General features: G+C 39.7%; 1 protein-coding gene and 1 long non-coding RNA gene across 2 annotated transcripts; one reads left to right on the top strand and one right to left on the bottom strand.

Annotated features, from left to right (window-relative positions):
* Positions 1-240: 240 nt before the first annotated feature.
* Positions 241-27,083, top strand: mbtps1 (membrane-bound transcription factor peptidase, site 1). The gene is made up of 23 exons (XM_082540524.1): positions 241-574; positions 3,310-3,870; positions 6,068-6,331; positions 11,228-11,443; positions 11,609-11,719; positions 12,129-12,238; positions 12,334-12,450; positions 13,618-13,685; positions 14,110-14,212; positions 15,153-15,304; positions 17,115-17,276; positions 18,479-18,623; positions 18,791-18,979; positions 19,219-19,391; positions 19,476-19,591; positions 19,758-19,914; positions 21,297-21,421; positions 21,546-21,623; positions 21,751-21,891; positions 21,973-22,104; positions 23,371-23,497; positions 23,964-24,094; positions 26,161-27,083. Exons 2-23 carry the CDS (start codon positions 3,642-3,644, stop codon positions 26,364-26,366), a joined length of 3,252 nt encoding a protein of 1,083 aa, XP_082396650.1. The 5' UTR covers positions 241-574; positions 3,310-3,641; the 3' UTR covers positions 26,367-27,083.
* Positions 8,080-9,929, bottom strand: LOC309709798. Its single transcript, XR_014277605.1, has 3 exons — positions 9,611-9,929; positions 9,324-9,411; positions 8,080-8,624 (listed from the first exon to the last, which is right to left on the bottom strand). It is a non-coding gene; the product is annotated as an uncharacterized lncRNA (long non-coding RNA).
* Positions 27,084-27,967: the final 884 nt, after the last annotated feature.

Here is a 27,967-nt window from a genome sequence, read left to right as displayed (position 1 = left end):
TAAATAAAATCCTAACTTAAGAATAAATACAGCAGTTTATTCACAGAAAGGTGAGGGAAATAAGCGTATTAGAGCATGTACTGATACAGCACCATGCTGCTACATTATCTGCCCTATTTACTATTGTTTTTCGATGGTGAACAACTCCCACTGCTGGCAAAAACGCAGCATGGCCGGGAAGAATGGACTAAAGCGAGGCCCTTTGGGTTGCCAGGTTTGATATTAAAAAGTGCCGCATATCATGATACAGGATGCAGGAAAGAATGCACTTTCGATGGCAGTATAATTATTTGAGTTCCATATCGACGCAAAATATGTGGCAGTACAGCGTTTTAGCCATCTTAAATGTATAAAAGGGCTAAATGTGACCGGAGGTTAAGCAGGATAAGAATAACAGTCTGGCATCCCGTGAAAGCCAGACGTCAGTGGTCTGCGGCTGTAGTGAGTTTGCAGCTAGCTTTTGTTCGAGGGGACGTAAAATTAACAAGCGAGTAGACGTCGAGACATCAACACAAGGACATCAAACGACACGGACCACCAGATAAATGTGAAGCCTGGGATTTAACTGTGTTGTGTGAGTATATTTATCAGACAAGCTACCAGCTGGCGCTGCATAATAACACCAAGCTAGCTAGCTAGCGATTTACATGTGATAGACCGCTTGGTCTGAAAAAAATCTATTAGCATGTTTTCTTGTTTACAGAAAACAGTTTCAGATAGCGGAATGTTTACCCGTTCCTTTACGTTAAATTACTGCCCGTAAAATGATTGTCCTTCTTGGAGATATTCCGCCTACAGTATATGTCTGCTGATGCTTGCTGTATTTATTATGATACAGTCGTTTGATACAGCTTTACTTTGTTTATGGCCTAGTTAACAAAATTGCTTGTGTTTTAAGTTTTATTAATGTAGGATTACAGTAGTGTATTAATGTAAATGTAGTGTCGCGATAGAAAAAATAGAGTAAAATGCTATTTAACGTAAGGTCGAGAAATTATAGCTTAATCCCGCAGACACTGCAGCTATTGTGTACTGTCTACTGTATACTCTGGATTTTAGAGCGTGTGTGTTTGTAGTGTGCTTTGTAGCGTGTTTGGTTAGTTCATGGATCTCTACATATTGCAAAATGAATCTTTACCTCAACGTTGGGATCTCAAGGTATTTACATTCCTATCCAAACAACTGCTGCAGGTAACCTCCAAAACTCCCACAACTGTTTTCAGTATCTTGCCTGGTTTACACTAAATATCACTAACTTATAACACTGCTGTGTATTTCTTATCTTTACACTAATTGGGGTGGGGGTGCGCTCTACCTACTAATCTGTGCCTGGAGGCTCGATGCCATTTTTTGTGGCTTGATGTCATGTTGACACAAGTGGTCCCAGCTTGGCTTTTACAGCCCAGCCCTAACCAGTGGTGGGACTATTTTTACAGCGCTGCATCTAAACCAGTAGTCGTTTAGGGTAGGTTCAACGTTTATGTTGTCTCCTACATGTAGAGTTCCTGCCCTGAGCCGGAACTAGTGACTGGCCCTCCTCCTGTGAGAGTAGACCAGCCGCAGACTTTTATTTACACCCCCAACACATGTGTACAACCATATCAGAAGTACTTGTATGGTTTTGTGTAACTGCACACAGATGATGAAAGTAAAGATAACAGTGGGATGTGTTTATCTCTTTTACAATATAAATTATAGGAAACTAAATCTGGGTTGACTGTAATTATAATTTTGCATCCTCCTGGGATCACATAGGAATGTCTAGGTTAAAAAGAACCATATTTATTGTATGCTTGACCTAGTATAACAATTCACTCCCTGCACTCCGATCATTGACCAACTTCATAGATATTATGAGCAAGATGGTACTTAAAGTGAACTTTAAAAAAGTTGCAGGCTTCTTGTACAAGTTTGCATGTTGTCACACAGTGAACAAATTCCCATATATCTTTAATGTCACTATAATCACAGCTTTATTTGTTGTTTTAAAATCATTCCTGAGCATTTTCTGAGTTTTTTAGGGAAACATTTTCCTATTTGGGGTGGCAGCTGCTGCTGAGGAGCAGTGGATGTGTTTAGGTGGATTATTTGTCAAAATAACATTCATATGAATTCTAATTAAAGCAGTGCATTGACAGTCTATGAGCTGTGTTCATTCACCAGTGAGACAGAGTAATGCTTATAAGTGGTCTTTATAGAGAAGTGTGTGTGTCGCCAGGAGAAGCAGATGGTTTAAGTTATGCTTAAGTGATTTGATACTTAAAGGTAAGGATAATTGGGTATCGCCACCACAAGTGCACCATGAATGTGAATATAATTCACACTTGTTTACACTACACACTTGTGCAAATCTACTTTTGTCAACTTTCTTTTTTTTAGAAAGTCCAACCAACTTGTGGTATGCAAGCTGACAGCTTCATAAATTTTTTAGAAATGTGGAGGTTTGGAGGTTTTAACATGTCTTTCTCTTGGGATAGGAGTATTTAATATTAATTACAGTCCGACAATAGAACCATCCCTGACAGGCTCACCACATATTGTTCTCTGCATAGCTGCACATTTGCCTCAAACTCTTCACGAGTGGCTAAATAATGAACAGGCGTTTATGCCCCCATTGTAGTTACATAGAACACCTCCCTTCCTTCCCCTTTGCACACAGCAGGTTAAACACTCCTTTCTCTGAGCACTGCATGATGTGTTCGTTTTATTAAACGCTGGTATGGTAGAAGTAGAAAAATAAATGATTAAAAAAACACAGGACTTGCAGGATTTGCATTGAATATTTACATTTATACACAGAAAAAGATCAAGAGCAACTGAATAGATTCAGCACATGTAGCTATTGTCATATCTGCATTGCATATTTGTTGGCAGACATTGCTGCACTGCTTTAAACTTTTTTTCTGTTTAAAGGCTGTGTTTCCATGTATAACTAACACATCACCACATGTAAATTAAGATGAGATAATCAGGTGACAATCTTAAATTTTAAGGTTTCTAGTGTTGTTGTTAGTATGTTGACAGTGTTCATGTGCACAGTTTTAAGTCTTGGATTTCTGCCATCAAATGCAGATTGTTAAACAGCCACAGCTGTGAAAGTAATAGGCATATGATTACATATGTCTGCAGGGCCACAAAATCAATTCACTATTAATCTCAGCAGCTGGTATTATTACTGCTGGTCTAATGGGAAGTTTTCAAGTTGTTCTGAGTACCTTCTAGTTGTTTTGTGTTGTAATTTTATTTAAATGTGACAATCTTTTGTCTGACCTACTGCTTTTGTTTTTTTTCCCTCCTTGTCTTACACAGAAAAACAAGAGATTGTAGAAGAAATCCAGCAGCACTTTCCGTTTCACTGCTCCAGCTCTCCTCCCAAACATCCACAGCTCTGGATAATTGTCCACTTCTCCCAGTTATCAACATGGCATCTTTGTTCCTACTCGGACAGTGCTGCTGAACCGCCACCCTGGACCGCCACCATGGAGAGAAAACGCAGAAAGAAATTAATCTAGCTGCTCAGGTCACTTGCATTATGGACTCATTTGTGGAACTGTGGACCTGAAATGCTCTGTTCCAACACCTGCTGACTCTTAACCAGCCGGTTGGCTGTTCCCACAGTTACAAAGAGCTCAGTCAAACTAATGGTTAACACTACTTCACAACTCAAAATGCTCCTCCTTTCCGCATGGGTCTCCATGCTTTTGGGGCTGATTGCAGGCTTCCTGCCTGTGGTGGGGATGGATGGGGAGGGAGGAGCCGAATCTACTTCAGACCACACCCCCAAAATAGATGCCCTCTCCTCACAGTCTGTCACAAACTGTTCCCAGTTAACCCTCAAACTGGAGTTCTCCACCAAAGTGGTGGAACATGGTAAGAAATTATTCTTGATGATGTGGTTTCAATGTAATTTTATCAGATGGGGAATACAGTGTTTAAAACAAGTATGGTAGGTTTATCCAAAGCCTATTAAAATGACATCTCTAAGTCACTCCATTGCACTCAGTGACATGTTTCTTCATTATTTTCATACATTTTGCTTTAAGGGATGTGAAAAAAATTGCTATTATTAGTCTCTGCAGCTGTTCCTAGAAATAAGATAAGTGAATGTGCAGTGTTTTTCATAATGAAGACGCATGTCAACATGTCAGTGAAATGATGTGGCTCAGTCATGGATGCGAAGAACTCTGTTTTAAGATGTGCTTGTTAGCTGGATGAAGTCTTTGATACATGTGGAAAATCACAGAACTGTCTCTTACACAGTAGAGTCAAGTGGAATAGTTTGTACTCATTAATGAAAGGGGCTTTTTACCCTTCTTGTTGAGTATTAGAGAGAAGATTTATATCTCCTGAAGTCTTCGTAGCACAAGACTAGGGCTGTGAGATATGACCAAAATCTCATCCGGATAACGATATGTGTCACAAAATGGTGCATTTTCTGTAATTCAGTGAACTTCGGGCAACTCGACTTGTGTGAAGTGTTTTAAGCTGGGCGTCCGTGTACCTGGAGACGAGTGTTGAACGATGCATGAAACAATATATTTTTAGATATAAGCTGTAACGGCCGCCATTTTCTTTGCGAGTATTTATTGCATGGTGTGCTGCGGGGAAAAGCCTGTTCTAACGTTTGAGTCTAAGGTTTATTTTGAGCAGCTGACGGCTCTCCTTCAGGAGTCACATCATATCTTCTTTCATCTGTAAACGCTCTTCATACACTTTCACCTGGCTCTTGCGTAGGTGGTAGAAGAGGTTTGTTGTGTTTAAGTCCGTGGTTGCGGCATAATTTGGATAGTATAGTTTTCTGGTCCATGTCAGACTTTTCATAACCAAACCATATCCATGCTACAGAGGTAGCCCCTCGTTTAGGTCCTCGATTTGATTTGACTGGTCCTTTTGTTTGGAGCTACTTGGTTCTGCCTCATCTTCACTGGCCATGCTGGTATTCTCTGTGCTTGCATGGTGGCCATCCAGACACTGTATTTTGCATGGACAAACGATAGCTAAATGAAACGATAGATGTTTTGATTTTGTCATATTGCACAGCCCTACACAAGACTTCAGAAGACGTTATTCATTTGGCAAAGAAGGAGCAAAGCACAGCTGTGACTCCTGTAAAACAAAGATCTGCTGTCTTTAACATGCTGTATTTGTCCCATTTAATCAAACTACTTATGACAAATTTATTGGTGTGCTGTAGATTTACTGTTGGGTTGATTTCTTTACTTTTGGTGAAGCCAAGCTAGCTACCCACTTCTGATAGTGTGGCTTCATATTTGGGATTGCAAGTGATATTATCTGTTTTTTTTTGGGGAAAGTAATGAAGTGTAAAGTAATCTTCTATACGGACAGAGCTTTCATGCTTACTTTTAATTACTCACTTGAGTCCATCGGGAAGCTGGCTAGAGAAAACACTACAACTTTATTTTGCAGCCATTGCTAAGATTTAAATCTAACCGTTTCAATTCAATTTCTTATTCAATAGTGGACCATCCCTTGTTTTTTGTAATAAGACTAATAATAGAGTAGAGAAAACACAACAAGGAAGTTATCGCACGCGTTTTTCACAATAATTTCAAAAGTCAGTTTGTGGCATGTATGAGCATGAATTGCATCCATTCATGTCCTTCATTCCTTTGTTGCAACCTCATCCATTCAATTTTCTTAAAGCACAAATGGATCAGTAACTGTGTAGTTACATAATCCAGATATTGTATTTTGTGCCACTTGATATCCTTTGTCCTTCTAAAATTGTGGTCCACATAAACATTGAAATTTAAAACCATTTTTTGTCAGACCACTTAGAAAGCAGAGAGTGCTTTTAATGTATTTCTTAATCAACTGTTCATTTCTGACCAAATTATTCATATTAACTAACAAGATACATGTTTGCTTTGCCACTAATGTCTTAATGTAGTGTTTGGTCACAGTGGAAAGGTTGTATTTGTATTGGTTTTCACACCGCTCCATGGATAGGTGGTCTAAAAAGATGTCTCTCTCCTGAATGTACGCTTCCTAGTTGTGGATCTCGTATTCTATCTGTTCTTTACAGTATTGTCTTCTCTCTCTACAGAGTACATAGTAGCATTTACAGGGTATTTCTCAGCCAAAGCTCGCAGCCTGTACATCAGCAGAGCCTTGCAAGGTGCTGGGGATGGCGCACTGGAGTGGCACATTGTTCCAAGAGAAAACCCAGCTTCGGACTTCCCGAGCGACTTTGAACTGCTCCACATCCGGCAAGCTTCCCCCAGGAGCCTGCTGACCTTGGAGGACCACCCTTACATCAAGAGGGTGACGCCGCAGCGAAAAGTATTCCGCACGCTCAAATACATTCCCTGTAAGTCTGCCAATATGGTGTTATTGTGTGGGGAAAAGGGATCAGTGTTTCTAAGGTTGGCACGTCTGTACTGATACAGAAAGCTGTTTAGCTGCTGAATTTCACAGAATGTCTTTGTTTGTTCAGTCATGGGATGCTTTTCTACCTCCACTGTTTTAGTGGTGCTAAACAGGATTTGATATCTTTATTTGAAGTGCAGGCCAATTTCAGGGTGTAGAAACTGGACTCTTTCTGTGTGTGTGTTGTGTGTGTTGTGTGTGTTGTGTGTGTGTGTGCATGAGGTGTTGGGGGATGGGAGGAAGAACAGAGAAAGTCTGTTTGTTCACCATTTGAGGCAGTAGGTGAGTCAGTGTGGTGGGGCTTGCCTGCACGCCCTGAGCCTGGCACTGGATGAAAGACTTGAGTGTGCCCCCAGGCTGCATAAACAGATGCTTCAGTATGGAGTGACCTTGTAGTGCAACTTCTTATTATTGAAAATGGTCAACTAGTGGCGATTACAGTTTTAGATATCAAGGAAACTAGAGCAGATATGACCAAAAATATTTATCACGATATACATTTGAAAATTTTCGATAACGATAGAACTGACGATATAATTGACACTAGACAAATTACTTTACCACAACTTAATTAGTGCAAAAAACCCGATCAATGTATTTTCACTTGAACAAGCAGCTGTTTTTTATGTGCATTAAAGTTAAATAAAAATTTAACAGTGCAAAAGCAAATTCCTCGCTGACAGTTTGACCAAAAGGCATTTCCAGTGGAAAAATCAAAGGCTGATTTTAAGTGTGCCGTATTTTCCAAAAAACACGGTAATAACGACGGCCCGCTAGCATGCGCTACCAAAAATAGTGCTTTGTTGTGTATCTGACGGACAAAAGCTAAACCAGTTCCACACTGAAGTTGCAGCATTTTTACAAAACAATTCTGGTTCATCCGTTTCATTCAACGATCCGCTTTCGCCCTTCTCATTCTCCGTCGCCGCCATGCTTTTTCCGCCATGTGCGTATGAAAACAAAGGCACTGCACATGCGTGTTTTACCCATATTCTATCGCAATATTTCATTTTCTTATCGTTGCCCAACATTATACCGGTATTACCGTGAACGGTATGATATGGCCCAGCCCTACTAGAAACCCGAATTCAGTTATCTTTAGCATCTTTTTCAGTCATCTGTGAAGCACAAACATGTTTGAAAGATGAAAGGTACTTTCAGCTGCAAATAAAGTTTGATAAACTAAAAAGGCATGCAGCTGTTTGAGGAATATGTTAATCAAAATTAAAACTGAGTCATCTGGGAAGCAGTAAAGCGTCGTTATCACATGTTAAAACTGATCAGGAGCTTGATGGGACAGGCACAAAATTAACTAAATACAATCAATAACTGTATGCCATATGCAAGCATAAAATTCAAGACTTAAATGAGACAATTATTGGAAAGTATTTGCCTCAAATCAAAAAGAAAAACCAAAAAAAGTCTTGCAGTTGCTGGTGCATGTGAAGTTAACTGGTGATTCTAAATTGAATGAGACAAATAAAGTGCTTAAAATGTATAGAATACAGCCTCTGTGGTTAAATGTGGCTTTTAACTGAATGGGCTGTAGGAATGGATAAATCCTAATCTATTTTCATAATATCGATCAGAGGCGGAGCCAGACATTTGAAACACCCGGGGCTTAGCCCAAAGAGTAGTATACATGTGGGATTTTTTTTTTTTTTTTTTTTTTGGAAAAAAGAAAAAAGAATGACTTCATATAGGGAAAAATATATATATATAAAATATATATCACATGTGCAGGACACCTTAAACTAGTTTTTTAATTAAGCAGCAAGGCAGAACAAGGTCAGGGCTGCATCAAGACACGAGGACTAAACCCCAATTCAACCAGACCCAGAACTGATCCAGAATTAAAAACAGGACTACAACAGTTCAAAATCAGGACTACTGAGGACTTAACCAAGACAGAACCAGAATCAGAACTAGATGATAGCACTAAAAATCTTCATAGACCTGCACTACACTTATTTTTTTAATTCTACCAAAGTACACTATTTAGATTGAGAAAAGTTTATATAATTATTCAGCCTTGTTGTGCAAACAAGCCTGCAGAACTTAATAAATACAGAATTTGAAAAATAACAAACCTAAAAAGAAACACTAGGTACGAGATACATGAGGACCTATGATACGGTGATACTTTTGGTAAACAACCATTTGACTAACATGTGTGTCTCACCTGCTCTTGTTCATCTGTTCTGTCCTCGTTCTCCTCTCTCTCCCTCTTTGTGCTGACAATCATCAAATATACAGTTGAAACCAGATATTTACTCTTCAGATAAAAACACTTTTTTAATTGTAACATCAAATCAGACTAAATGTTTATTTTTTTTAGATTGATAAATATAAAAACATATTTGTTAACTTTAAGAGTAAAGAGAGAAACTGTCTGTATTTCTTAATTGCAAATGGCACCAAATTGTATTCAAACTTGAGCCACACTTATGGAGCTCCACAGTTCTGTTCCTGGTGTTTTGGTTGATATCTCTTGATTTTCCCATGTCAAAGAAACAGGCTCTGTGTTTTGCCTTATATGCATCCACAGCTGTGCCAGCAATTTACTCACATGGACTCTACTAACCTATCAGAAGCTTCTTCAGCTCAGAATGGAATCGTCTGGAGTTTTCTTATTAATTAACAATAAATTTAGTGTACATGTACTCCTAAATTTGATGAAAGTGATAAAAATAGCTCTGTCTCTCTTTATTCTGAAATTTAACTAATTCAAAATATATTTCAATATTTATCTAAAACAAAAATTTACTCTAAATTGATGTTGTACAGTAAAAATGTTTTATGTTTTCTCCCTAAAGTGTATGTAAATATCTGGTTACAAATGTGAATATCCTGCTGTGTACTGAAATCCCTCTTGTTTTGCATAGAAATATACTGAACAACATACAAAGCATAATATATAAAATAACATTTACCTGAGTTTTTTCTTTGAAAGAACCCTCTAATGTCCATTCTTATGTTTCAGTACATAACTGAAACCGATTTAGTCGGGGAGGGTAAGAACTGAAAATATGAAATAAACACACGTAAGCTAAGACTCTAAAAAAAATAGCATTTGTTCGGCTTTTCATTTTGCCATTTGTTGATTCACTTGAAGAGCAAGTAACGTAATATTGGTCAAGTGATCAGTTTCATATCAATCTTTCGTGATGCACCGTCATATTTACATTATTTGTACAGTACGAATGATTTGCTTTGGTACCTGGTCAAACTTAAGCTCTCCTTAGTATGGCTGGCTCCGTCTCTCCAACAGCGCACTCACGGGCAGCAGCTGCCCCGCCCCCTCGCTCAGTCGCTTAGTGCCTGAGCTTGGATCATACCAATATCAGGGGGGGATTCACGCACAGTCGTAAATTCCCACAGTGTGCACTATGTGCTTCGAATATTGTGTGTACTTTTTGTTTTATACAGTTGTCAGCCAGGCATCTAACTATGAAAAAATTACACTCCAAAATACCCCGGGCTTCTGACAAAACAACCCGGGCTTAAGCCCCGTAAGCCACCCCCACGCTCCGCCCCTGATATCGATACAGTTTGATGACGTGAAACATAAAACATTTCTCGGTGTAATCGTGCTAAAGTTTGCAGCTCCTCTCTCACTGTCTCTCCATATGTACTCCCTCGCTCTCACAGTGCTCCTGCACAATGGACTAAGGCAAAGTCATTGTTAACTTAAAAAAAAATAAAAATTGATTGTGTCAAAAACACTGGACAAAGTTAAAGGCTGTTCGGATGTGGGTTGGTGGAAAGAGATCACTTCCTTGAAAGGAGATGAGAATTGTTGGACTACACTGTGTGATTTTTTTTTTTTTTTTTTGCATTGTAATGTTAGTCTGTATTAAAAGCACCCGTTAAACCAGAAAAATGACACAGTAACACAAAAGGCCTGAGGGGTATACTTTAGTCTTCGACACAGCCAGGCTTTCCTTGCCTAAGCTGGTTCAACAAAACCTAAAACCCCAGTTGGAGTTGATGGGTATCGTTGGGTATGATGATCAACTTTCTGCAGAAAACCGCCTTGATCTTGATGCTGCTGTTAATTTCTAAGATTTCTAAACTAACTATAAACTGGAAACATAGCCTTACTTATTACTGTGATTTAGCTAAACCACCTTCAGGACACAGAAAAACTGACTATCAGATCAGCATAGCTCACAAAGCCATTTATTTTGCTTCATGGTGCACCCCTCAGATCACCACTGGTTGTTTTTAGGTGAGGCTACCCAGTAAAACGGTAATAATTTTAAACATTTATTTCAGAAAAGTGGTTTTGTGTAGTTTAATGAAAATTTAGCAGCTCCTGACTGAGAGAACAACTCTTTAAAAAGGAAAAAAAAACCCTGGTCTTATTAAATAAAAGTGCACATTTCTCTAACTCACAGTTTGAATCCGTGAAACCTACTGAAATAATTCATTAAAAAGAAAAGATAAGAAAAAAAAGAAATCAACTCTGTACTCTTCTACTTCACAGGGATAAAAAGCCCTGCAGGGCACTGCTCATGCATCGTGATGACCCACTGATAATTGGTTTTGTCCATGTGATTCACATTGTGAAAAGATTGGCTTAAATTAGGCTGCTGTGATCAGCCTCTCAGCTAATAGATGTAAGAAGAAAGGGGGATTGAAGCCAGATGTAAAGAAATTACTTCCAATGAAGCATCAGAACATGATAAGCCTGACTGTGCTGTCTGCAGTGGGGGGGCTGAAGGCGATGGCAGTGACGGGGTGTTTTAATGAAGGGAGGCCTCAATTCTTGTCCTAATGTGGCTTTACAGCAGAGTGAATGATAGTTTGTCTCAATTGTGTTCTGTCCCAACAGCACCTGAACCTGCTGCACCCTGCAATGCCACCCGTGGGACCCAAAAATGGCAGTCGTGGCAATCATCCCGCCCTTTCAGACGAACCAGCCTCTCACTCGGCTCGGGTTTCTGGCATGCTACCGGACGGCACTCCAGCAGACGTCTGCTGCGGGCCATTCCCCGCCACGTCGCCCAGATCCTGCAGGCAGATGTACTCTGGCAGATGGGACACACCGGTAAGAAAGGGCCCACTGACTGAGTCTCTGCTTTTACGCGCATCTGCTACAAAATATCATAAAATGAAGGATCTTTTAACTATTGCTTTTAAACTTTATTTCAGAAATCATATAGGTCAACAAAGCAATTAAATAAAATTGTTTAAATCTCTTTTATGTGTGCAGGTTCTGGTGTTAAGGTGGCAGTGTTTGATACAGGCCTGAGTGAGAAGCATCCACATTTTAAGAATGTTAAAGAAAGGACCAACTGGACTAATGAGAAGACACTGGATGATGGTGAGGATCAATAAATATTATGGTGAATTTCACATAACAGCGAAGCAAAGGTGGTTGTAAAAGTGTAATTTCCAGGGGGGAAAAAAACAACCTTTTAGGCCTTTTTAATGGTGCGAAGTCAACAAATGTTGTACATAATTTTTAACAAGTCATAAGTGCCTGGAGGTGTTTAAAGAATGCTGCCAAGTTGCCAGACTTGCTTCTAGAGTGGCTTTAGGAGAGCTTGGTCATTAATAATGGTAATGATTCATCCATCTGTGCTATTGGTTAATAGTAATGTCACTGCATTTACAATAACTAATGGACTGCATTTTATTTTTTCAAATAATGTAATATTAAAAGTCACAAACTTTCTGTCTGTGGAAGAGACAAAGAAAGATTATTATAAACTGCTTATCCTGTTTTTCAGGTCTGGGCCATGGTACATTCGTAGCAGGAGTGATAGCTAGTATGAGGGAGTGTCAGGGTTTTGCTCCCGACTCAGAGCTGCACATTTTCAGAGTTTTTACCAACAACCAGGTACATACAATATACAATGCACTGCTGGTGTTGGAGTGCGTTGCTGTAAAATTCATTTATACTATAAAATGTATTTGTCCCTCCCCATGTACTAGGTTTCGTACACCTCGTGGTTCCTTGATGCTTTTAACTACGCCATCCTAAAGAAGATCGATGTTCTGAACCTCAGCATCGGAGGACCTGACTTCATGGACCACCCCTTTGTTGATAAGGTGATGCACACTTCGGGATTTAACTTAGAAACATAGTTGCTTAATTAAATAAGAATGCAAAGCACAGGAAAGTTGTCTCTAAAATAACCAGGTTGATCGAAAATGCGACCACATGGTTTAAAATTTGTCTAAATATAAAAATAGTCCCCAGTCTTTCTTCCTTTATGTTACACATAAAGTTTGTTTGACAATGCTCTAATAAGCCAATGAGCAATAGCCAGGTCAATTGTAAGCTCAAACGGGTCAAACCAGGCACATAAACGCATGCATGACAACATTGGGACTGCTCTTTCAAGTTTTCAGTGCTCACTGATAATTACAAAAACAATATGTCAACCTTCACAATAAGTGCTGAATAGACTAACATCTGTTTTGTTGTTACAAGATCAAACGCTCTTTCTTGATTAAAGGGCAAGATGTGAATTATGTACTGAATATAATGGGAAACAGCTCTGTCTCTGAAACCTTTTAAACAATCAGTCATCCTCTGCTGTGCATTCATGTTAACTAATTAAAGCTCCTTTTAGACATGCACCCCTGAACTTGTCAGCTTCATGTCTGAGAATGAACCCTGGTCACTGCTCTCTAAAAGTTGTTTTAGTAATCTGGGTACCTCAGACTTGATAACAGATCACTTGCAACATGCCAAAAGTCTGAGTTTATGATGGCAGATTAACTTGCACGATTATGTGTTGTCCTGCATTTTGAGTTGCTTTGAAAAAGATGATTGTTTTTGAGAAGGTGCTAAACTCTTTCCCCATATTTCAGTAGCAACACTTGTCCAAAAAATTGCTCCTCAATTTCACATGTTTTACACTTAAATATCTTGACCTGATGGTAGGAACAGTCTGTGACAAGTCACAATAACAAGTTACTTACTATGCACATGGCACAACACGGTAATTTAATTAGTCATTCGTAAGAATTTGCCCCGATGAGGAGATATGAATGATCAGTATGTAGCTTTTCTTCACAGGTTAGCTGCCACACACAATAAGAGTTTATAAGCTACAGTTTAGTAATGCACATAAATATGTTCCCATAAACATGTGTAGGATGAGGCTTCCCAAATTATCAAAGCAGCTATCAAAATACAATCTGACCTTATGCGTTATGTGCTGTTAAACCTCACACACTCCATTTTTCTCTTTGCATGTTTGACTGCAGGTTTGGGAGCTGACTGCCAACAGAGTGATCATGGTTTCTGCCATTGGCAACGATGGACCTTTGTATGGGTATGCTAATATTGCTATAACGGCAGCACGCATGCTTACAGGGTTCATCGTGTGCATTAACAGGGATGAGCAGAAGAGTCTTAGTTTAGTTTCACTTCTACTCCAGTGTTGTGGTTAAAAGTGCACATGGTTCCACTGAAATCCAGCATTTTCCACATCATAGCACCATTAGTGTAAATAGATACTTGCCTCACATTGGAGTATAGTCACTATAAAAGACTTTTTCTGTTCCTATTCGTCTGTGTTTAATTGCAAGAAAATGCTTACTTACCCTAACAAGTTTTTATTACCTTATTTAACATTTCTTTTGTCACTACATAAAAATCACTAAACAAGCAAAGCAAGTCCTAATATTACATTTTGGAAACTGTCAGTTAAAAATTTTTTATTTTATTTTACACTAAATTAAACTGATCTTTCTCAGCACCCTGAATAACCCAGCAGACCAGATGGATGTGATCGGGGTTGGGGGGATTGACTTTGAGGACAACATTGCCAGGTTTTCTTCGAGAGGCATGACCACCTGGGTGAGTTGCTGCAAGAAAATACACCTAGAATACACACTCTGACACACACCGTCATCTTGGCAGACATCTACTTCTGAGATCTGCCCTCTGCTTTTTGAGCTGGCCAACCATGTGGTAACCTTCTGATCCCTCATCCACATCCCATCATCCACTTACTGTAGAGTGTCTCTCTCTCTCTCACACACACTCTCTTTTTTTTTATCAGCCATAGGCAAAAGCAGACATCTGCTTTAGGATCTGATTAAGACTTCATTCACCGATTCAGTGATGTTCTGTGCCCCTTCTATCAGCGCCAGCCGAGCATAACGAGGCTCTCACTCCCACATGAATCAAAAACACCCAAAATGACAGGCTTTTCCCCCCTACTTTCGGTCTCTGCTTCAGTGTTTGTTTTTTGCTGTTGTTTGACTTTCATAATAGTAATTGCATGTAAAATCTAAGCTGACGCTCATATTTTAAACAGTAGTTGAGCTTTGAGAGACTGGCTTTAAATTGCCTTGCTGACTTCAACGAGTAGGCGTAATAACATAAACTGAAACATAAGTTTAAGCTCATGAAAAACAGCCCTTTCAAATTTAGAATTATAGCTTTAGGCCTCGCTCTCTAGCAAACAGGTGGTGTGTGAGTGAGATGTATACAGTAAGTGAGCAGAGAAGAGCACTTCATAGCTCTCTAAAGGCACAGTGGAAACTAGCTATGCTTAGGTTGCTGTCCTCAAAACTGTGTTGATACAGCATGAGCAGATTGTCTCAATATGTGTACTTTTTTTGTACTCTCTGATACTGGCCTCTATTGTTAAGTGGAAAGATCAAAATATTTGAATTGGCTGACCATTGAGAATATTTTCTTCTGTGTCTTCCCCCAGTTACTCAGGCTTGCAGCAGTTTTGAGCTGCTTTTCATCCAACCATGTTCTGCATCTGTTTCCCATTTGTGTTCAGGAGCTGCCCGGGGGTTATGGCAGAGTGAAGCCTGATATCGTCACCTACGGTTCTGGTGTTAGGGGCTCAGGGATGAAGGAGGGATGCCGCTCTCTGTCTGGCACCAGTGTGGCTTCTCCTGTGGTGGCTGGTGCTGTCACACTCCTGGCCAGGTGAGTTTGATAAACTCATTATGCTATACTGTATGAACCTGAGGTATTTTACTGGCTTTCTTAATCTGACTTTCTTAGTTCTATTAGCCTTAATAACAGCCCCTAAGTTAAAGACATACATGTTAAAGATAACAGAGGAATCTTGCCCAAAACAACTTGTATTGGGATGAAGAGTGCTAAAAAAAAAAAACCCAAACTTTTACGATAAAATGATTCAGATTAAAGTTTTTTATAGTCTGGTTATTCCAGATGGCTACTCTTATTTTGCTAACTGCATTAGGGATCTATATCAGGCACAGTGTGCCAGCTGAACTAACCACCTGCATATCCATCTGTGCACACAGTCAGAGTCTGCACAGTTAACATGATATGTAGAGACATAATAGGCAGCATGCAGCACAGCAGGTTAAATTAAAACAAAATTGTCCGATAATATAAGCTTCACCTTCAATCTCAAAAGGTTGATTCTGTTCATCTGGTTTTAGTGTAATAGAATCAACCTTTTGGTATTTACTTTCCTGGATGATTGAGCATGCATCAAGACATTCACCTTCAATCTTGTAACTCTTTGAAGAGCACTGTAAAGTACCTTTGGCTTGGTTTTTGAAAGCATTTCGAGCTCTTGTGGTTAATGCTAGTTGCTACCATGCTGTTTTTTGTGGGGGGTTTTGAGTAAAAATTTAAGATTATGTGTATGAGACTGAAGTGCTGAATTATCAGCTAAGCTGGCAAGCTTTGTCACATTACATTCATAAACTGTATGGGAGTAATGCACAGATATGGTTACCTGTTAATTTGCGCTAGATAGGAGGCTAATAAATACTAGAATTAGACTCACCAACACAGAAGCACTTCTGAGATGGGCCGTCCCATATATTATATCAATTAAAATAGCACAAACATGGTGGCAAGGGTCACTTTGGAGGCCTAGCAGACAGGTCACTGTCAGTCATATTAGCCAATTTAACCCTCACTTGTAACTAAATGGATGATATTTAAAAACTTCCCCTTTTTTGTACTGAAGGTTTAAATGAGATTCTTATCAGCGTAGGATGACACCAGAAGTTACTAGTAGTGTAAGACTAAAGTTTGATGAGGTTTAATTACCTCCAGTGTCATAATGCCATATGAGCAGACAGAGGTATGTGTAATGAAAGTCTTTTGCAACAGCAAAAGTCAGCGTGCACAGAGCAGGTACAGATGCAGAGTATTCTCATCAAGAACAGATCAAGCTGGCTAGTTAATGAGGAGGCCATTCGGTTCTTTATAGTATGGGGGGAAAAAAAACAAAAAAAAAATGGAGTAATGTTCTCAGGTAATCGAGTCATGAAAGCATGCCTTCTGGTGCCAGGACAGTCATTAGATGCTGTGATTACTCTTACATGATGTGTGGAGCTCTCTGAGGCTCGTCTGTTGTAGCTGAAGTGATGATACTGAGAAGCAAATGTGCCATTAGAGATGGTTGACATCAGAGGTTACAGGGACATAATACTGAAGTGAAATCTGGTTTAATAACCATGGTTTTGTAATCTTACATGAGCCAGCAGTGAAATGTGTCCCCGTTTCACTGTGTCCTCGTGTTGTTGAGCTGTAACTGAACCCATTTGTGAGCTCATATTGCTGATATCAAACATCATCCTCCCCTTGTTGACAGCAGTCATCCCTCCCTTTCTCCCAGACAAGACAGACGCACTGCTACACACACCAACCCATCCCTCATCTCTCCTCCAGCAGTGTCCTGAATTTGAAGCTTAGGAATGTGACACCAGCAGATTCACAGAAACACAGCCTGTCCTCTTCTGTCCTGCAGCACTGTCCTCAACCGGGAGTTGGTGAACCCAGCCTCCATGAAGCAGGCTTTGATTGCCTCAGCTCGTAGACTGCCTGGGGTCAACATGTTTGAACAAGGCCACGGGAAACTAGACCTGATCAGAGCCTACCAGATCCTCAACAGCTACAGACCTCAGGCCAGGTAAATGTAAAAATGAGCACCGACGAAGAGGAGTTAATGGATTCACAGCCCGTTCACACACAGCAACAAGGAGTCTGTTCAGCTTCATTTTAGTGTACATAAATATTTTCCCACGCTTGTAGGCGTATGAAAAACAATTACATAACACTAAAGGAGGCCAACCCAGTGTTGTCACAGCCTTCACTCTTGGGAGGAAAAGGACTGGCTCACACTGGCAGAATTTTAGTCGCTTTTTGAAGAACTGCATGACTGACATTCAGTCTACAGAGTATCAAATACTGGCAGTTGGCTTGCAGTGAGGCTCCTGAAAGTTTGGAGCTTGCTCCGTCCTGAAGGACAGAGGTAGACTTAGTCTGCTATTTCAGTTTTCATAGTCAAAGGTGGGTCAATATTTGGCTGAGTCTTCCTTTATTGATATTGATATTGATATTCCTTTATTAGTCCCACAAGGGGGACTGTCTCAAATCTGTCTCAAACTCCACTTCTGCAGACCGAAGTTGAACCCTTACATTGATCCGTTATTAAATATCAGACTGCGTCAGGTCCATTCCACTAATATGATCATTTGGGCTGTCGCCATCTGGATTTTGAAATAGTCGAATTTCATTCAACAAAACTGGAGCAGAGATTTCTTGGATAGGCTGTACCACATAAAAAAACATATTAGTTGACTGTTGATGTGTTTTTAAAAAATGTTCTATATTAAATGTATATTGAACGGGTTTTTTTGGTTGGTTGGTTGTTTTTTTTTGTACCACTAATTTCATTGTTGAAGTTGTTCATTTTAACTTTAGAGTCTGTGGGGATTTATTCTCTTTTATAACTGAAGCATCTTTATTTATTTTTTATTTTTTGCATTGGCTTAATTTTTGAGCAGCAGAATTTCCAGCATGCCTCAAATTGATCTGAGATGCTTTATATATTATTTAGCTTTTACATTTAATAAGGGCTGACATCACCTCAATTTTCTCTGCACCATGATTGGATCCCAATATCCAAATTAGTCTGCTGGAGTCGAGCTAACATGGCATGACCCCAGTCAAACTTTCTGTTTTTCTGTAGAAAAGTACTGGGGGACAGTGACATTAAACATACAGTCTTTGGGAATGTGCTTTTTTTAAAATTTATTATTTTATAATATTTTGTTTTAGTAACTAGTTCTTGTATACCCTTGTTTAGAATTTGTGCTTTTCTCCTCCCAGTCTTTCTCCCAGCTACATCGACTTAACAGAGTGCCCATACATGTGGCCTTATTGCTCTCAGCCCATCTACTATGGAGGAATGCCCACCATTGTCAATGTGACTATTCTCAACGGCATGGGTGTCACCGGCAGAGTTGTGGACAAAGTAAGCAAAGAATCCCCACACAGGCTTGCATTTCCTGTAAATAAATGGCGCTGAAGTGCTTTAGCATAATAAGTGAAGGAAAGTTGTATCACAACTCACCAGGATTTGACATCACGATGATCTAATGGTTTTCTAAGCCGACTTAAAAGTTTCTCCCTTCTGTTTAGCCCATCTGGCAGCCTTACCTTCCTCAGAACGGCGACAACATCGATGTGGCCATCTCATATTCACCGGTATTGTGGCCGTGGGCCGGATACTTGGCTGTGTCCATCTCTGTGGCCAAGAAAGCAGCGTCATGGGAAGGGATTGCACAAGGTCATGTGATGGTCACAGTGGCATCACCTGCAGAGAACGACGTGAGTCACTGTGCTGTCTTCTAAGTAGCTTTAGAGCAGCGGTTGCCAACCTCTTTGTCTGTTTTCTTAAACTAATATGAGCTCGGGTATCTTTTACCAGATGTGTTACTTCAAGTGTATATTTAGTAATTACATAGAAGTTATTTACATGATCTCAGATTATTAATTTTTTTTAATAACTAATCACTGCTCTACAGACATTACTCATCGGCCTTCCTGATCTTTTTCACTCTTTGCAGTCGGAGGTTGGAGGGGAATTGACCTCCACAGTCAAACTGCCCATCAAGGTAAAGATCGTGCCGACGCCTCCACGCAGTAAGAGGGTGCTTTGGGATCAGTACCACAACCTGCGCTACCCTCCTGGCTACTTTCCTCGCGACAACCTCCGCATGAAAAACGACCCATTAGACTGGTTCGTGTGTTCAAATAAAGTCTTTTCACTGAATCTTTTTAGTTTTCCTTTTCTGTGCTTTTGATTAGTATTCTGTGTTTTCAGGAATGGGGACCACATCCACACTAACTTCAGGGACATGTACCAGCACCTCAGAAGTATGGGGTACTTTGTTGAGGTGCTGGGAGCTCCCATCACGTGCTTTGATGCCAGTCAGTATGGTACGAACACGGAGACTAAAAATCGCACAACAAAATGAGAATGTTTCTACTCCCAAACAATGGAGCTCCAGGCAGTCGTTAGAGGCTTTTCTCCCCGAGTGTTCATTGTTTATGGTTTAGAAAAAGATGACAAACTAAAGGATTATTTGCTCATGTGTCCCTTCAGGCACACTCTTGATGGTAGACAGCGAGGAGGAGTATTTTCCTGAGGAGATCACCAAGCTGAGGAGAGACATCGACAACGGTCTGTCGCTCATTATCTTCAGCGACTGGTACAACACTTCTGTCATGAGGAAGGTCAAGTTCTACGACGAAAACACCAGGTATTAAACTCAGTGGTATGACAGTGATGATTGAGATAAGAGAATATATATGGGCTTCTGTTTTGTAAATAAATTTATGCGCGGCTTTTACTTTTGTTGCTCAGCTGTGAATTTAACAGAATCCCTGACACGTGAATTTTGTTGGATTTTCTGGCAGTGAACACAATTTTGCACATGACAAAAATGATTGTTAGTCATTGCTGGTAGTTTAAATTTCATTCTTTTGATGTAGTGTTTTGTTTTATGTCTTGTTCTGTGCAAAAACACAAATGTGGGAGCTTTTGAATGCTGGTAAATGAGATACAGTTAATGTGCTTCACCAGGATGGTGCCAGTTCACAGCAGCGAGGAAAAATCATCAGTTGTAGAAAGTGGTAGATTCCTCTGTAAACATCAAATGTTTTAATACATTTGACATAAACTGCTGTCAACTTTTTGAAAACAATTAATGGAAAAACATTTGTAAGGGGATGCAATGCATCAGTCTAGAGCAGCTCTACACCCTTAATAATTGCAGAAAAGGCTGATAATTGGCGCAGAGTGGTTTGGATTAATTTTGCTTAATAGAATGACTTGTGCGGAAAAAATATTTTGCATCAGTCAGTTACACTCTGACTGATTTCTCTCATTTGAGAATCTCTATGCATGTTTTTTCTATTTCTGTTCCACCTGCACACTTCACTGATTAAACAGCTGCTTCATGTCATATAATGACTGCATGGGAAATTCTGTTGGGTACTGTACTGTATCACAGTTTCTTTTAATCTGCATCTATGCATCCTCAGTCTGTACATCATACGACTTCTTGAGTCGTCATGCAGAGATTACAATTACTCACCAGTGATTTCTACTCCCGTTATATCCTACCCAAGCTGTCACTCAGTATCCGCAGGATTAAACGTCTTTAACTCCGTTAAATATAGGCTTTGCGGCTTCCAAATATTATGTTGAGTAATTCAGTTTTAATTGAATGGCATTGGTTCATGTGAGAGCTTCATTCACAGCTGCCTTTTCTGGGCAAAACAACCCAGAAGACTGTACAGGGAACCTAAAAAGCAATTCTTGTTTTTATGAAATAATCTGCCAATGTAAAGTTTTCTCTGTATTGATATTTAAAGTATTTTTTTTTAGCATTACTATTATTTTATGAAAGATATTTGCAACTTGGAGAAGATTTTAGTTAAACTGGTTTTTGATTAATTGTTCTCAAAGTTGTTTTTTTTCATGTGACTTCTTATTTTCTTAGATCAGTCCTCTGCTTGTTAAGTTGAAAATATAGTTTGTTTAACCTTCTCATAACCATGTGGGATTTTTTTTTTTTTTTTATTTTTTTCTTGCCTTAATTTAATGATTGTGGTGTGATTTTCTTTATGCAACCTCTAGGCAGTGGTGGATGCCGGACACAGGGGGCGCTAACATACCAGCTCTGAACGACTTGATCTCAGTGTGGGGGATGGCTTTCAGTGACGGCCTGTACGAGGGGGACTTCACCTTAGCTGATCATGACAGTAAGACATAAAAGCATACTTTTAATTTTCACACATGTATTTGTTTAAATTACATTTTATTTCATATATTTGTTACATTTTTTATTGAAGATAAAGCTTATTTTGTCTTTTTTCTTTCACTCAGTGTACTACGCCTCTGGCTGCAGTATTGCTCGTTTCCCAGAAGATGGAATAGTGATTGCCAAGAACCTAAAGGACCAAGGTGCCAGCACCCCTTTAAGAGTGTTTAACCTGGTTTAATGTTGGCCAACAGCCATGCTAGCTGACAGGCCACTTTTTAATCTGTGTGTCTTTAGTTCAGATGTAACACTCTGTGTGTGTTTTCACAGGTCTGGAAGTGTTGAAGCAAGAGACCGCAGTGGTGGAGGGTGTTCCCATCCTCGGACTGTACCAAACGCCTTCTGATGGGGGAGGTCGTATCGCTCTGTACGGAGATTCAAACTGTATAGATGACAGTCACAGGCAGAAAGGTAGCTCCTCTGTGTGTTTTTGCACAGGTACAGAGAGAAAAATTTACTTACTTGCTAATTATTTAAATGTATATTTCACAGACTGCTTCTGGCTGCTAGATGCTCTGCTTCAGTATACTTCCTACAGTATGACCCCGCCAAGCCTCAGCCATTCACACAGCAGAGTGGCACCTCCCACAGGTGCCGAGCACCCACTGCCACAGAGACTGGAAGGTGAGGAGGGACAAGGCCTGCATACTATACTGAGATGGTTTCTACTCTGTTAAATTTTTCTCGTCTTGAGCATTAGCCATATGTGTTGTAGATTCTGGGTTTACCTCTACATTGTCTTGACAGATAGCTACGTCACATACGTAGAAGAACCATACAGTTTATTTTAATTACGTGACTTACGCCATTTAAAATCACTTAATTTAGATTTCTAGTGCTTTAATACTATACTGCATGTTAAATAATCACATAACACCAGAAAACCCTCACCCTTAAACATCTCAGACATGATTTATACTTCTGCTTCAGATCTTGGTCGTAACTTACGCCAGCGGTCCCCAAATCTTTTTGCGCCACGGACCGTTTTAGAAAATATTTTCACGGACTGGCCATTAAGGTGTCACGGATAAATGCAACAAAATAAAATGATACGACCAGGACAAAAACTGTGGTATTTTGTAAAAATAATAATAAACGCGAATTCACTGTGTAATTGTGAAACTTTATTAGCAGCGTTCTCCTGAAATGCGCCAACAACATTGAGAGTAACATTCTCCTCTCTGCCCGTTAATGCTCTCTGGTCGCTATGGTAACACGTAAATATTTCTTAAAAAATAAGACACAACTACAACACAGGAAAAGACCAGAGAAACTGAGTTAACGATAACCCCCCCACCCCTCCGCGAAAACCATAATTTTCACACCCGAGCCTCAACTCTCACAGCCTGGTACCAAACGACTCACGGACTGGTCCATGGCCCGGGGGTTGGGGACCGCTGACTTATGCCATGACCCAATTGTAACCCTACACCCTAAAATTTGTGCAACCCAACGTGCACTTCCCGATAAATGCATACAACAACAACTTGAATGGTGTGGAAGGATGCCGTATAGGGATGAAAGAACAGGATGCAGATTTCATGTGCATGTCTAAATCAAGCTTCAGTCGTGCTTTTCGAAGCCTCTTATTATAGAGTCACGCCTGCTTTATGCTATGATTCACCACTGGCTGAAATTTACAAACATGAAAACTCCTTGGATGTAAAATCAGTGATAGACAGATTAAAAGCTGATCTTGTTTGGAGTTGTTTGATTTGCTATATCAACAGTCTTACAATAGGACTCGTTGGGACATTTTCAAAGTTCAAGGTTTTTTGCTCCAGCTCTACAAGTGACCTCAAGGCTCTCGCACTACATCTGTAATATGAGTAGATGTTTTACTTGACGTTTTTGGTACTCTGCTTTTTCTCTTTCTGCAACTGCCTTTAGGGAACCATCTCTACCGGTACTCCAAGGTTTTAGAGGCCCATCTCGGAGATCCGAAGCCCCGCCCACTACCGGCCTGTCCCCATCTGTCATGGGCAAAGCCTCAGCCAGTCAACGAGACAGCCCCCAGGTAGGTTCCTCAAGCAACTAAATTCTCTGGTCAATGAAACTGCATGTCCCAGTGCTCACTTGTCACTCAGACTTTATTTTCTTTGTATTTTATTTCATTTTATTTTGACAGCTGCATTAGCTCATGCTGAATTCTTTCTTGTCATGTTTTTCAGATAGTCTAGAGAATATCACAGTCTAGTTTTCCTTCTGAGCATGTTGCTGTCAACATTTTCATCATTTTTCCTCCTCACATCACTGTATACAGAAAGAGCCCAGCGGGGGGTGGGGGGCCAGATTTAACTGTCACAGTGATGCTTTGAAGCAGCTCATTTGAACAGTCAAACGTGGATTTGCTCTCTTTCCTGTCACCAAATAGAACAAGTGTAAATATGAACTTAAGAATGAGGAAGGCAAGCAAAACACAGACATGCGTTTGGATTCAGTTTCTCAAACTCCTTTGTTTTTGTTTTTTTTTGTGCTCCCAGTAATCTATGGAAGCACCAGAAGCTTCTCTCTGTGGACCTGGACAAAGTGGCTCTGCCTAACGTGAGGGCATACCGTCCCCAGGTCAGGCCTCTGTCACCTGGAGAGAGCGGGGCCTGGGACATCCCTGGAGGTAAGACATAAGCAAAATTTTTAAAATGCAGCTTTTATCTTGAAAAGAACATTAATGAAACTTATAAGGATACATTTATTTATTTCTTTTAAATTCATGAGACTTGTCCTAAAACACAGACAAAACACTTTCAGTTTTAAAAGTAAAACTCTTATGACTAGTCACCCTATACATGGTCACACTGACTGTCCTCAGTTTAAAAAAAAGAAAAGGAAAAAAAGTACAATTTCCAAAGTCGGAGCTATTTGAACTGAACATCTCTTTGATGTTCAGCAGACCTAGCGTCACCTTTAGCACTAAGATACCTGTGAAAAGCATCAGTTAGGTCAAAACTTGATTTAGTGCATCGTGATTTGCATTTAGACTGGTGTGTCTGCATTGCTCTGACACAACTGCTGAAAGTTGCCTGATCCTGTTGGACTCCAGGCTAATAAATAATGAACAGTGGCTTCTATTATTAGGAAACAGGAAAGAAAGAAGACTTCAGACACGAGTCTAGTAAAATGTGATGAGAGCTTTGAAAAATGAGGAAACATTAGAATCTACATTGGCAGAAGGAAGGCTTTTCTTTTAGCATCGTGGGCAGTGCTACAGCCCTTTTCTTGTTGTTTCACAAAGGTTTTATACTGTGTCTGGCATGTAACTAGCACACATCACAGATTGTTGCAATGTAAAGATGAATTTCTCAGAAGATCCACTTCAGGGTACTAAATATTAAGCTTGACTCAAAAGGCGAAACAAAGCAAGTGTCCAAAGACCAGCAAATAAAGTTGGAGAATAACGTCTTTCTTCCAGCAGCTGGTAATGATTTTCATTAATTCATTGAGACAAGCGATGTGACGTAATCACGGGTGTTCACACAGAAGAAATCTATCCTGAATGTTGAGACTAGAGAATGAGAAATTTCAGTGAAGTTTAGATGTTGGTAAGAATGACAGATGAAGTAACTGTTAATGATGCAAACTTCTCTCAACTGACGTGAGCAAATGACATGGATACCAGTGGAAATAAAATAAAATAAAAAAAAATACTGTTGACTGACATATGACAGGGGTTAAATACATTACAGGGTTGCTTGCAGTGTCCAATAGTAACTTACAATGTGGATATGAAATGGTTTGGCTGGTGGAGGAAAAAGCAAAATAAATTACTGCCCTATTAGATCATCTACAGCAGAAAAACAGTACCTGAAAGTCATGTCCATAAGAAATTGATTATCTTGCCCTTTGGTGGATCCATCTGCTGCTTGCCGACGCCTCGTCAGAAATGGTCTCAATGGAAGGGTAGTTGTCAAAAAAACATTTTAGGGATGGGGAAACAAGGAGAAAAGGCTGACATATACCCAATTGCACAAGAATTGTGCTGAAAATCAACAACAGATAATAATAGTATGCAAGTAGGAAGTCAGGAAAGACTACAGCCTTCTGTAAAACACGGTGGAGAGACTGTCATATTTCGGGGCTGCTTTTCAGCCAGTGTTATTGGGGAGCTTAAAAATAAGTACTGAAAAAGTACCGTCAATTTGATCCCCTTTGCAATCATTACTTAGCATGACAGTGGTCCCAAACACACTGCCAAATCAGTAAAAAAAAAAACATACCTAAATAGAAAAGACACAATGGAGCACAATCAGTCATGGGTCAGCCTCCCCAGGTCCCGTGAGATCATCTTCACAGAACGCTGAGGCAACGAACATCTGAAAAAGAGCTTTAAATGTCCCTTAAGAAGCCTGGAGAACAATTCCTGAAGTCTACTTACAGAAATGGGAAAGGTTGTTTGAGAGAGTTCAGGATATGTTGAAGGATGAAGGTGGCTTGCTGGAATTGTACAAACTCTGTATTTCAGTACTAGTTTTATATTTGCATTTTTCAGTAGTTCTGTACCTATTTCCTTTTTTCAGTACTGTATACTAATGTGGTACTAAGATTTCTAATGTTTAAAATACTTTTAGTCAAAGAGCTTCCACAGACAACAATCATTCATCACTTCAACATCACCTAACATTTTATTTAAACAATAATGAGTGAGAATAAAGGTGGTGACCTCTGCCCTCTTATTCCTTTTAGGAATAATGCCTGGCCGCTACAACCAAGAAGTGGGCCAGACCATCCCTGTGTTTGCCTTCCTGGGAGCGATGGTCGTCCTCTCCTTTTTTGTGGTCCAGCTGACAAAGTCCAAGAGCAAACCCAAGCGCAGGAAACCCCGCATCAAACGGCCCACGTACCTCCAGCAGCAGCAGCAGCAGACGAGTGGGAAGAACCCCACAGTTTAGCTGCATTGTTGAACTGCAGCTGGGTTTACCTGTAAAACTGAGATGCTATTAAAAGGAAAACTTGTGTTGATGGAGCTTTGGAATTACATGGAGTCTTAATGAACTGCTGAGGCAGACATATGCCTGTCTTTAGACTGAAGCCTGGCGGACGTGAACCTGCTCCAGGAATTTTTTGGAAGCAGAAAAATTTTTTGTGCCTCCTGTCTGTTCGAAGCTGCTGGGGGTGTTTTTATGTATTTGTGGACCATTGAACAGTTTACACATGATATAAAACACACATGGTCCTAACAATGCCTGCAGACATAGTGTCCACATTTCAGTTTCTCTTCTTTGACCCATTTCTTTATGAATGAAATGTGTTTGACTTTTATATTTATTAAATTTGCCAAGCCCAAACACATTTACTAAAATACAAGACACACGTACAAATACAAAGCTGTTAGTGGAGATCCAAACAGAAACGCACACACAGACACATGAAGTGATGCTGATACTTTCAGCATGAGAGCCACAGGGTGATTAAGTTTTCTGTCAATGGTTTTATAAGTCCTGCCCATATCTGTTAAAAAGAAGTCTTTTTATGTTTTGTTTTGGGTTTTATATGATGAATGAACTGTGGTTGGGCGTTCTGTTGATGACATCCTTCCTGATCTCATGGTCAGCACAGTAGCATTGACAGAATTGTATCTCATCAATTAAAAAGCATAATCAAAGTGACCCGATTCTTTCTTTTAACTTTAATAATTTTATTAGTTGCTGATTTTTTTTTTCTTTTTCAATAATGCAGATTTCATATATTATTTATTTATTTATTTATTTATTTATTTTTTAGAGCAGTTTGATCTATGAAACTGCACAATGTCAGTCAATGGAAAAACATTTTTCATTCTTAGAATTACCCACAATACAGCTTGGCGGTTGACTGTTCAGTCACAGGTTGTGTTTATGCTAGTACTGGCCAATATAGCACCGAGCCAGCAGACTATCTAAAAGAGGCCTGGAATAAGAGGACGAGGATTACGAAGTGGATCTAAGAAACTGAGGACCCTGTGCAGTCGTGGGCTAGCAATTTCGATTAGTGTTGGCCCACCCTAAAGCCTACCCGAGGTTATGACTCACATGGGTAGCATCATGTCCAAAATAAACATCTGTTGTATATTTAAAAAAAAAAAAAAAAAAAAAAAAAAAGGAACCTGTTTACCGAGGTTATAAATTAGGCAACTAGAACAGTTGCTCCCTGCTGGCCATTATAAGGAATGCAGGTTTAAGACTCTTCTGCATTGCTTTCTTTTTTCAGAGCTGGAATTTGTCTCTAAGATATGATCTACAGTGGAGCATCTACTAAGCCAACTCTTCTGAAATGCAAAACTTGCAGATTTTTTTTAAATGTAAAAATCTGTAGTTGTTAACCTCAACCACTCCAGGGAGTTCATCAGACATGGCTGAGCACTCTGTAGTCAGGCTTCATATAAACTTGTCATGCACTCAGCAGCACTCCTGACACCTTAAAGAGAGTTCTTTGAGGTGAGGTGCAGATTTGCTCACCAATTACAACATTTTTAAGTCTTACATTTATATTAGCAGGGGAACAAATGGAAAAA

This window comes from Aulonocara stuartgranti (assembly GCF_965226115.1).
Source record: "Aulonocara stuartgranti genome assembly, chromosome: 7".
NCBI classification, from domain to species: Eukaryota; Metazoa; Chordata; class Actinopteri; order Cichliformes; family Cichlidae; genus Aulonocara; species Aulonocara stuartgranti.
Note: the sequence above shows the minus strand (reverse complement) of the source record. Positions and strands in the feature narration are given on the sequence as shown.

What these genes read in the sequence shown, in the direction of transcription:
- mbtps1 (XM_082540524.1), top strand. Translation starts at nt 3,642, where the DNA reads ATGGTTAACACTACTTCACAACTCAAAATGCTCCTCCTTTCCGCATGG. An exon ending in TGAGAAGACACTGGATGATG is followed by an intron (nt 11,720 to 12,128) that starts GTGAGGATCAAT and finishes CCTGTTTTTCAG; the next exon opens with GTCTGGGCCATGGTACATTC. An exon ending in GAGTTTTTACCAACAACCAG is followed by an intron (nt 12,239 to 12,333) that starts GTACATACAATA and finishes CCCATGTACTAG; the next exon opens with GTTTCGTACACCTCGTGGTT.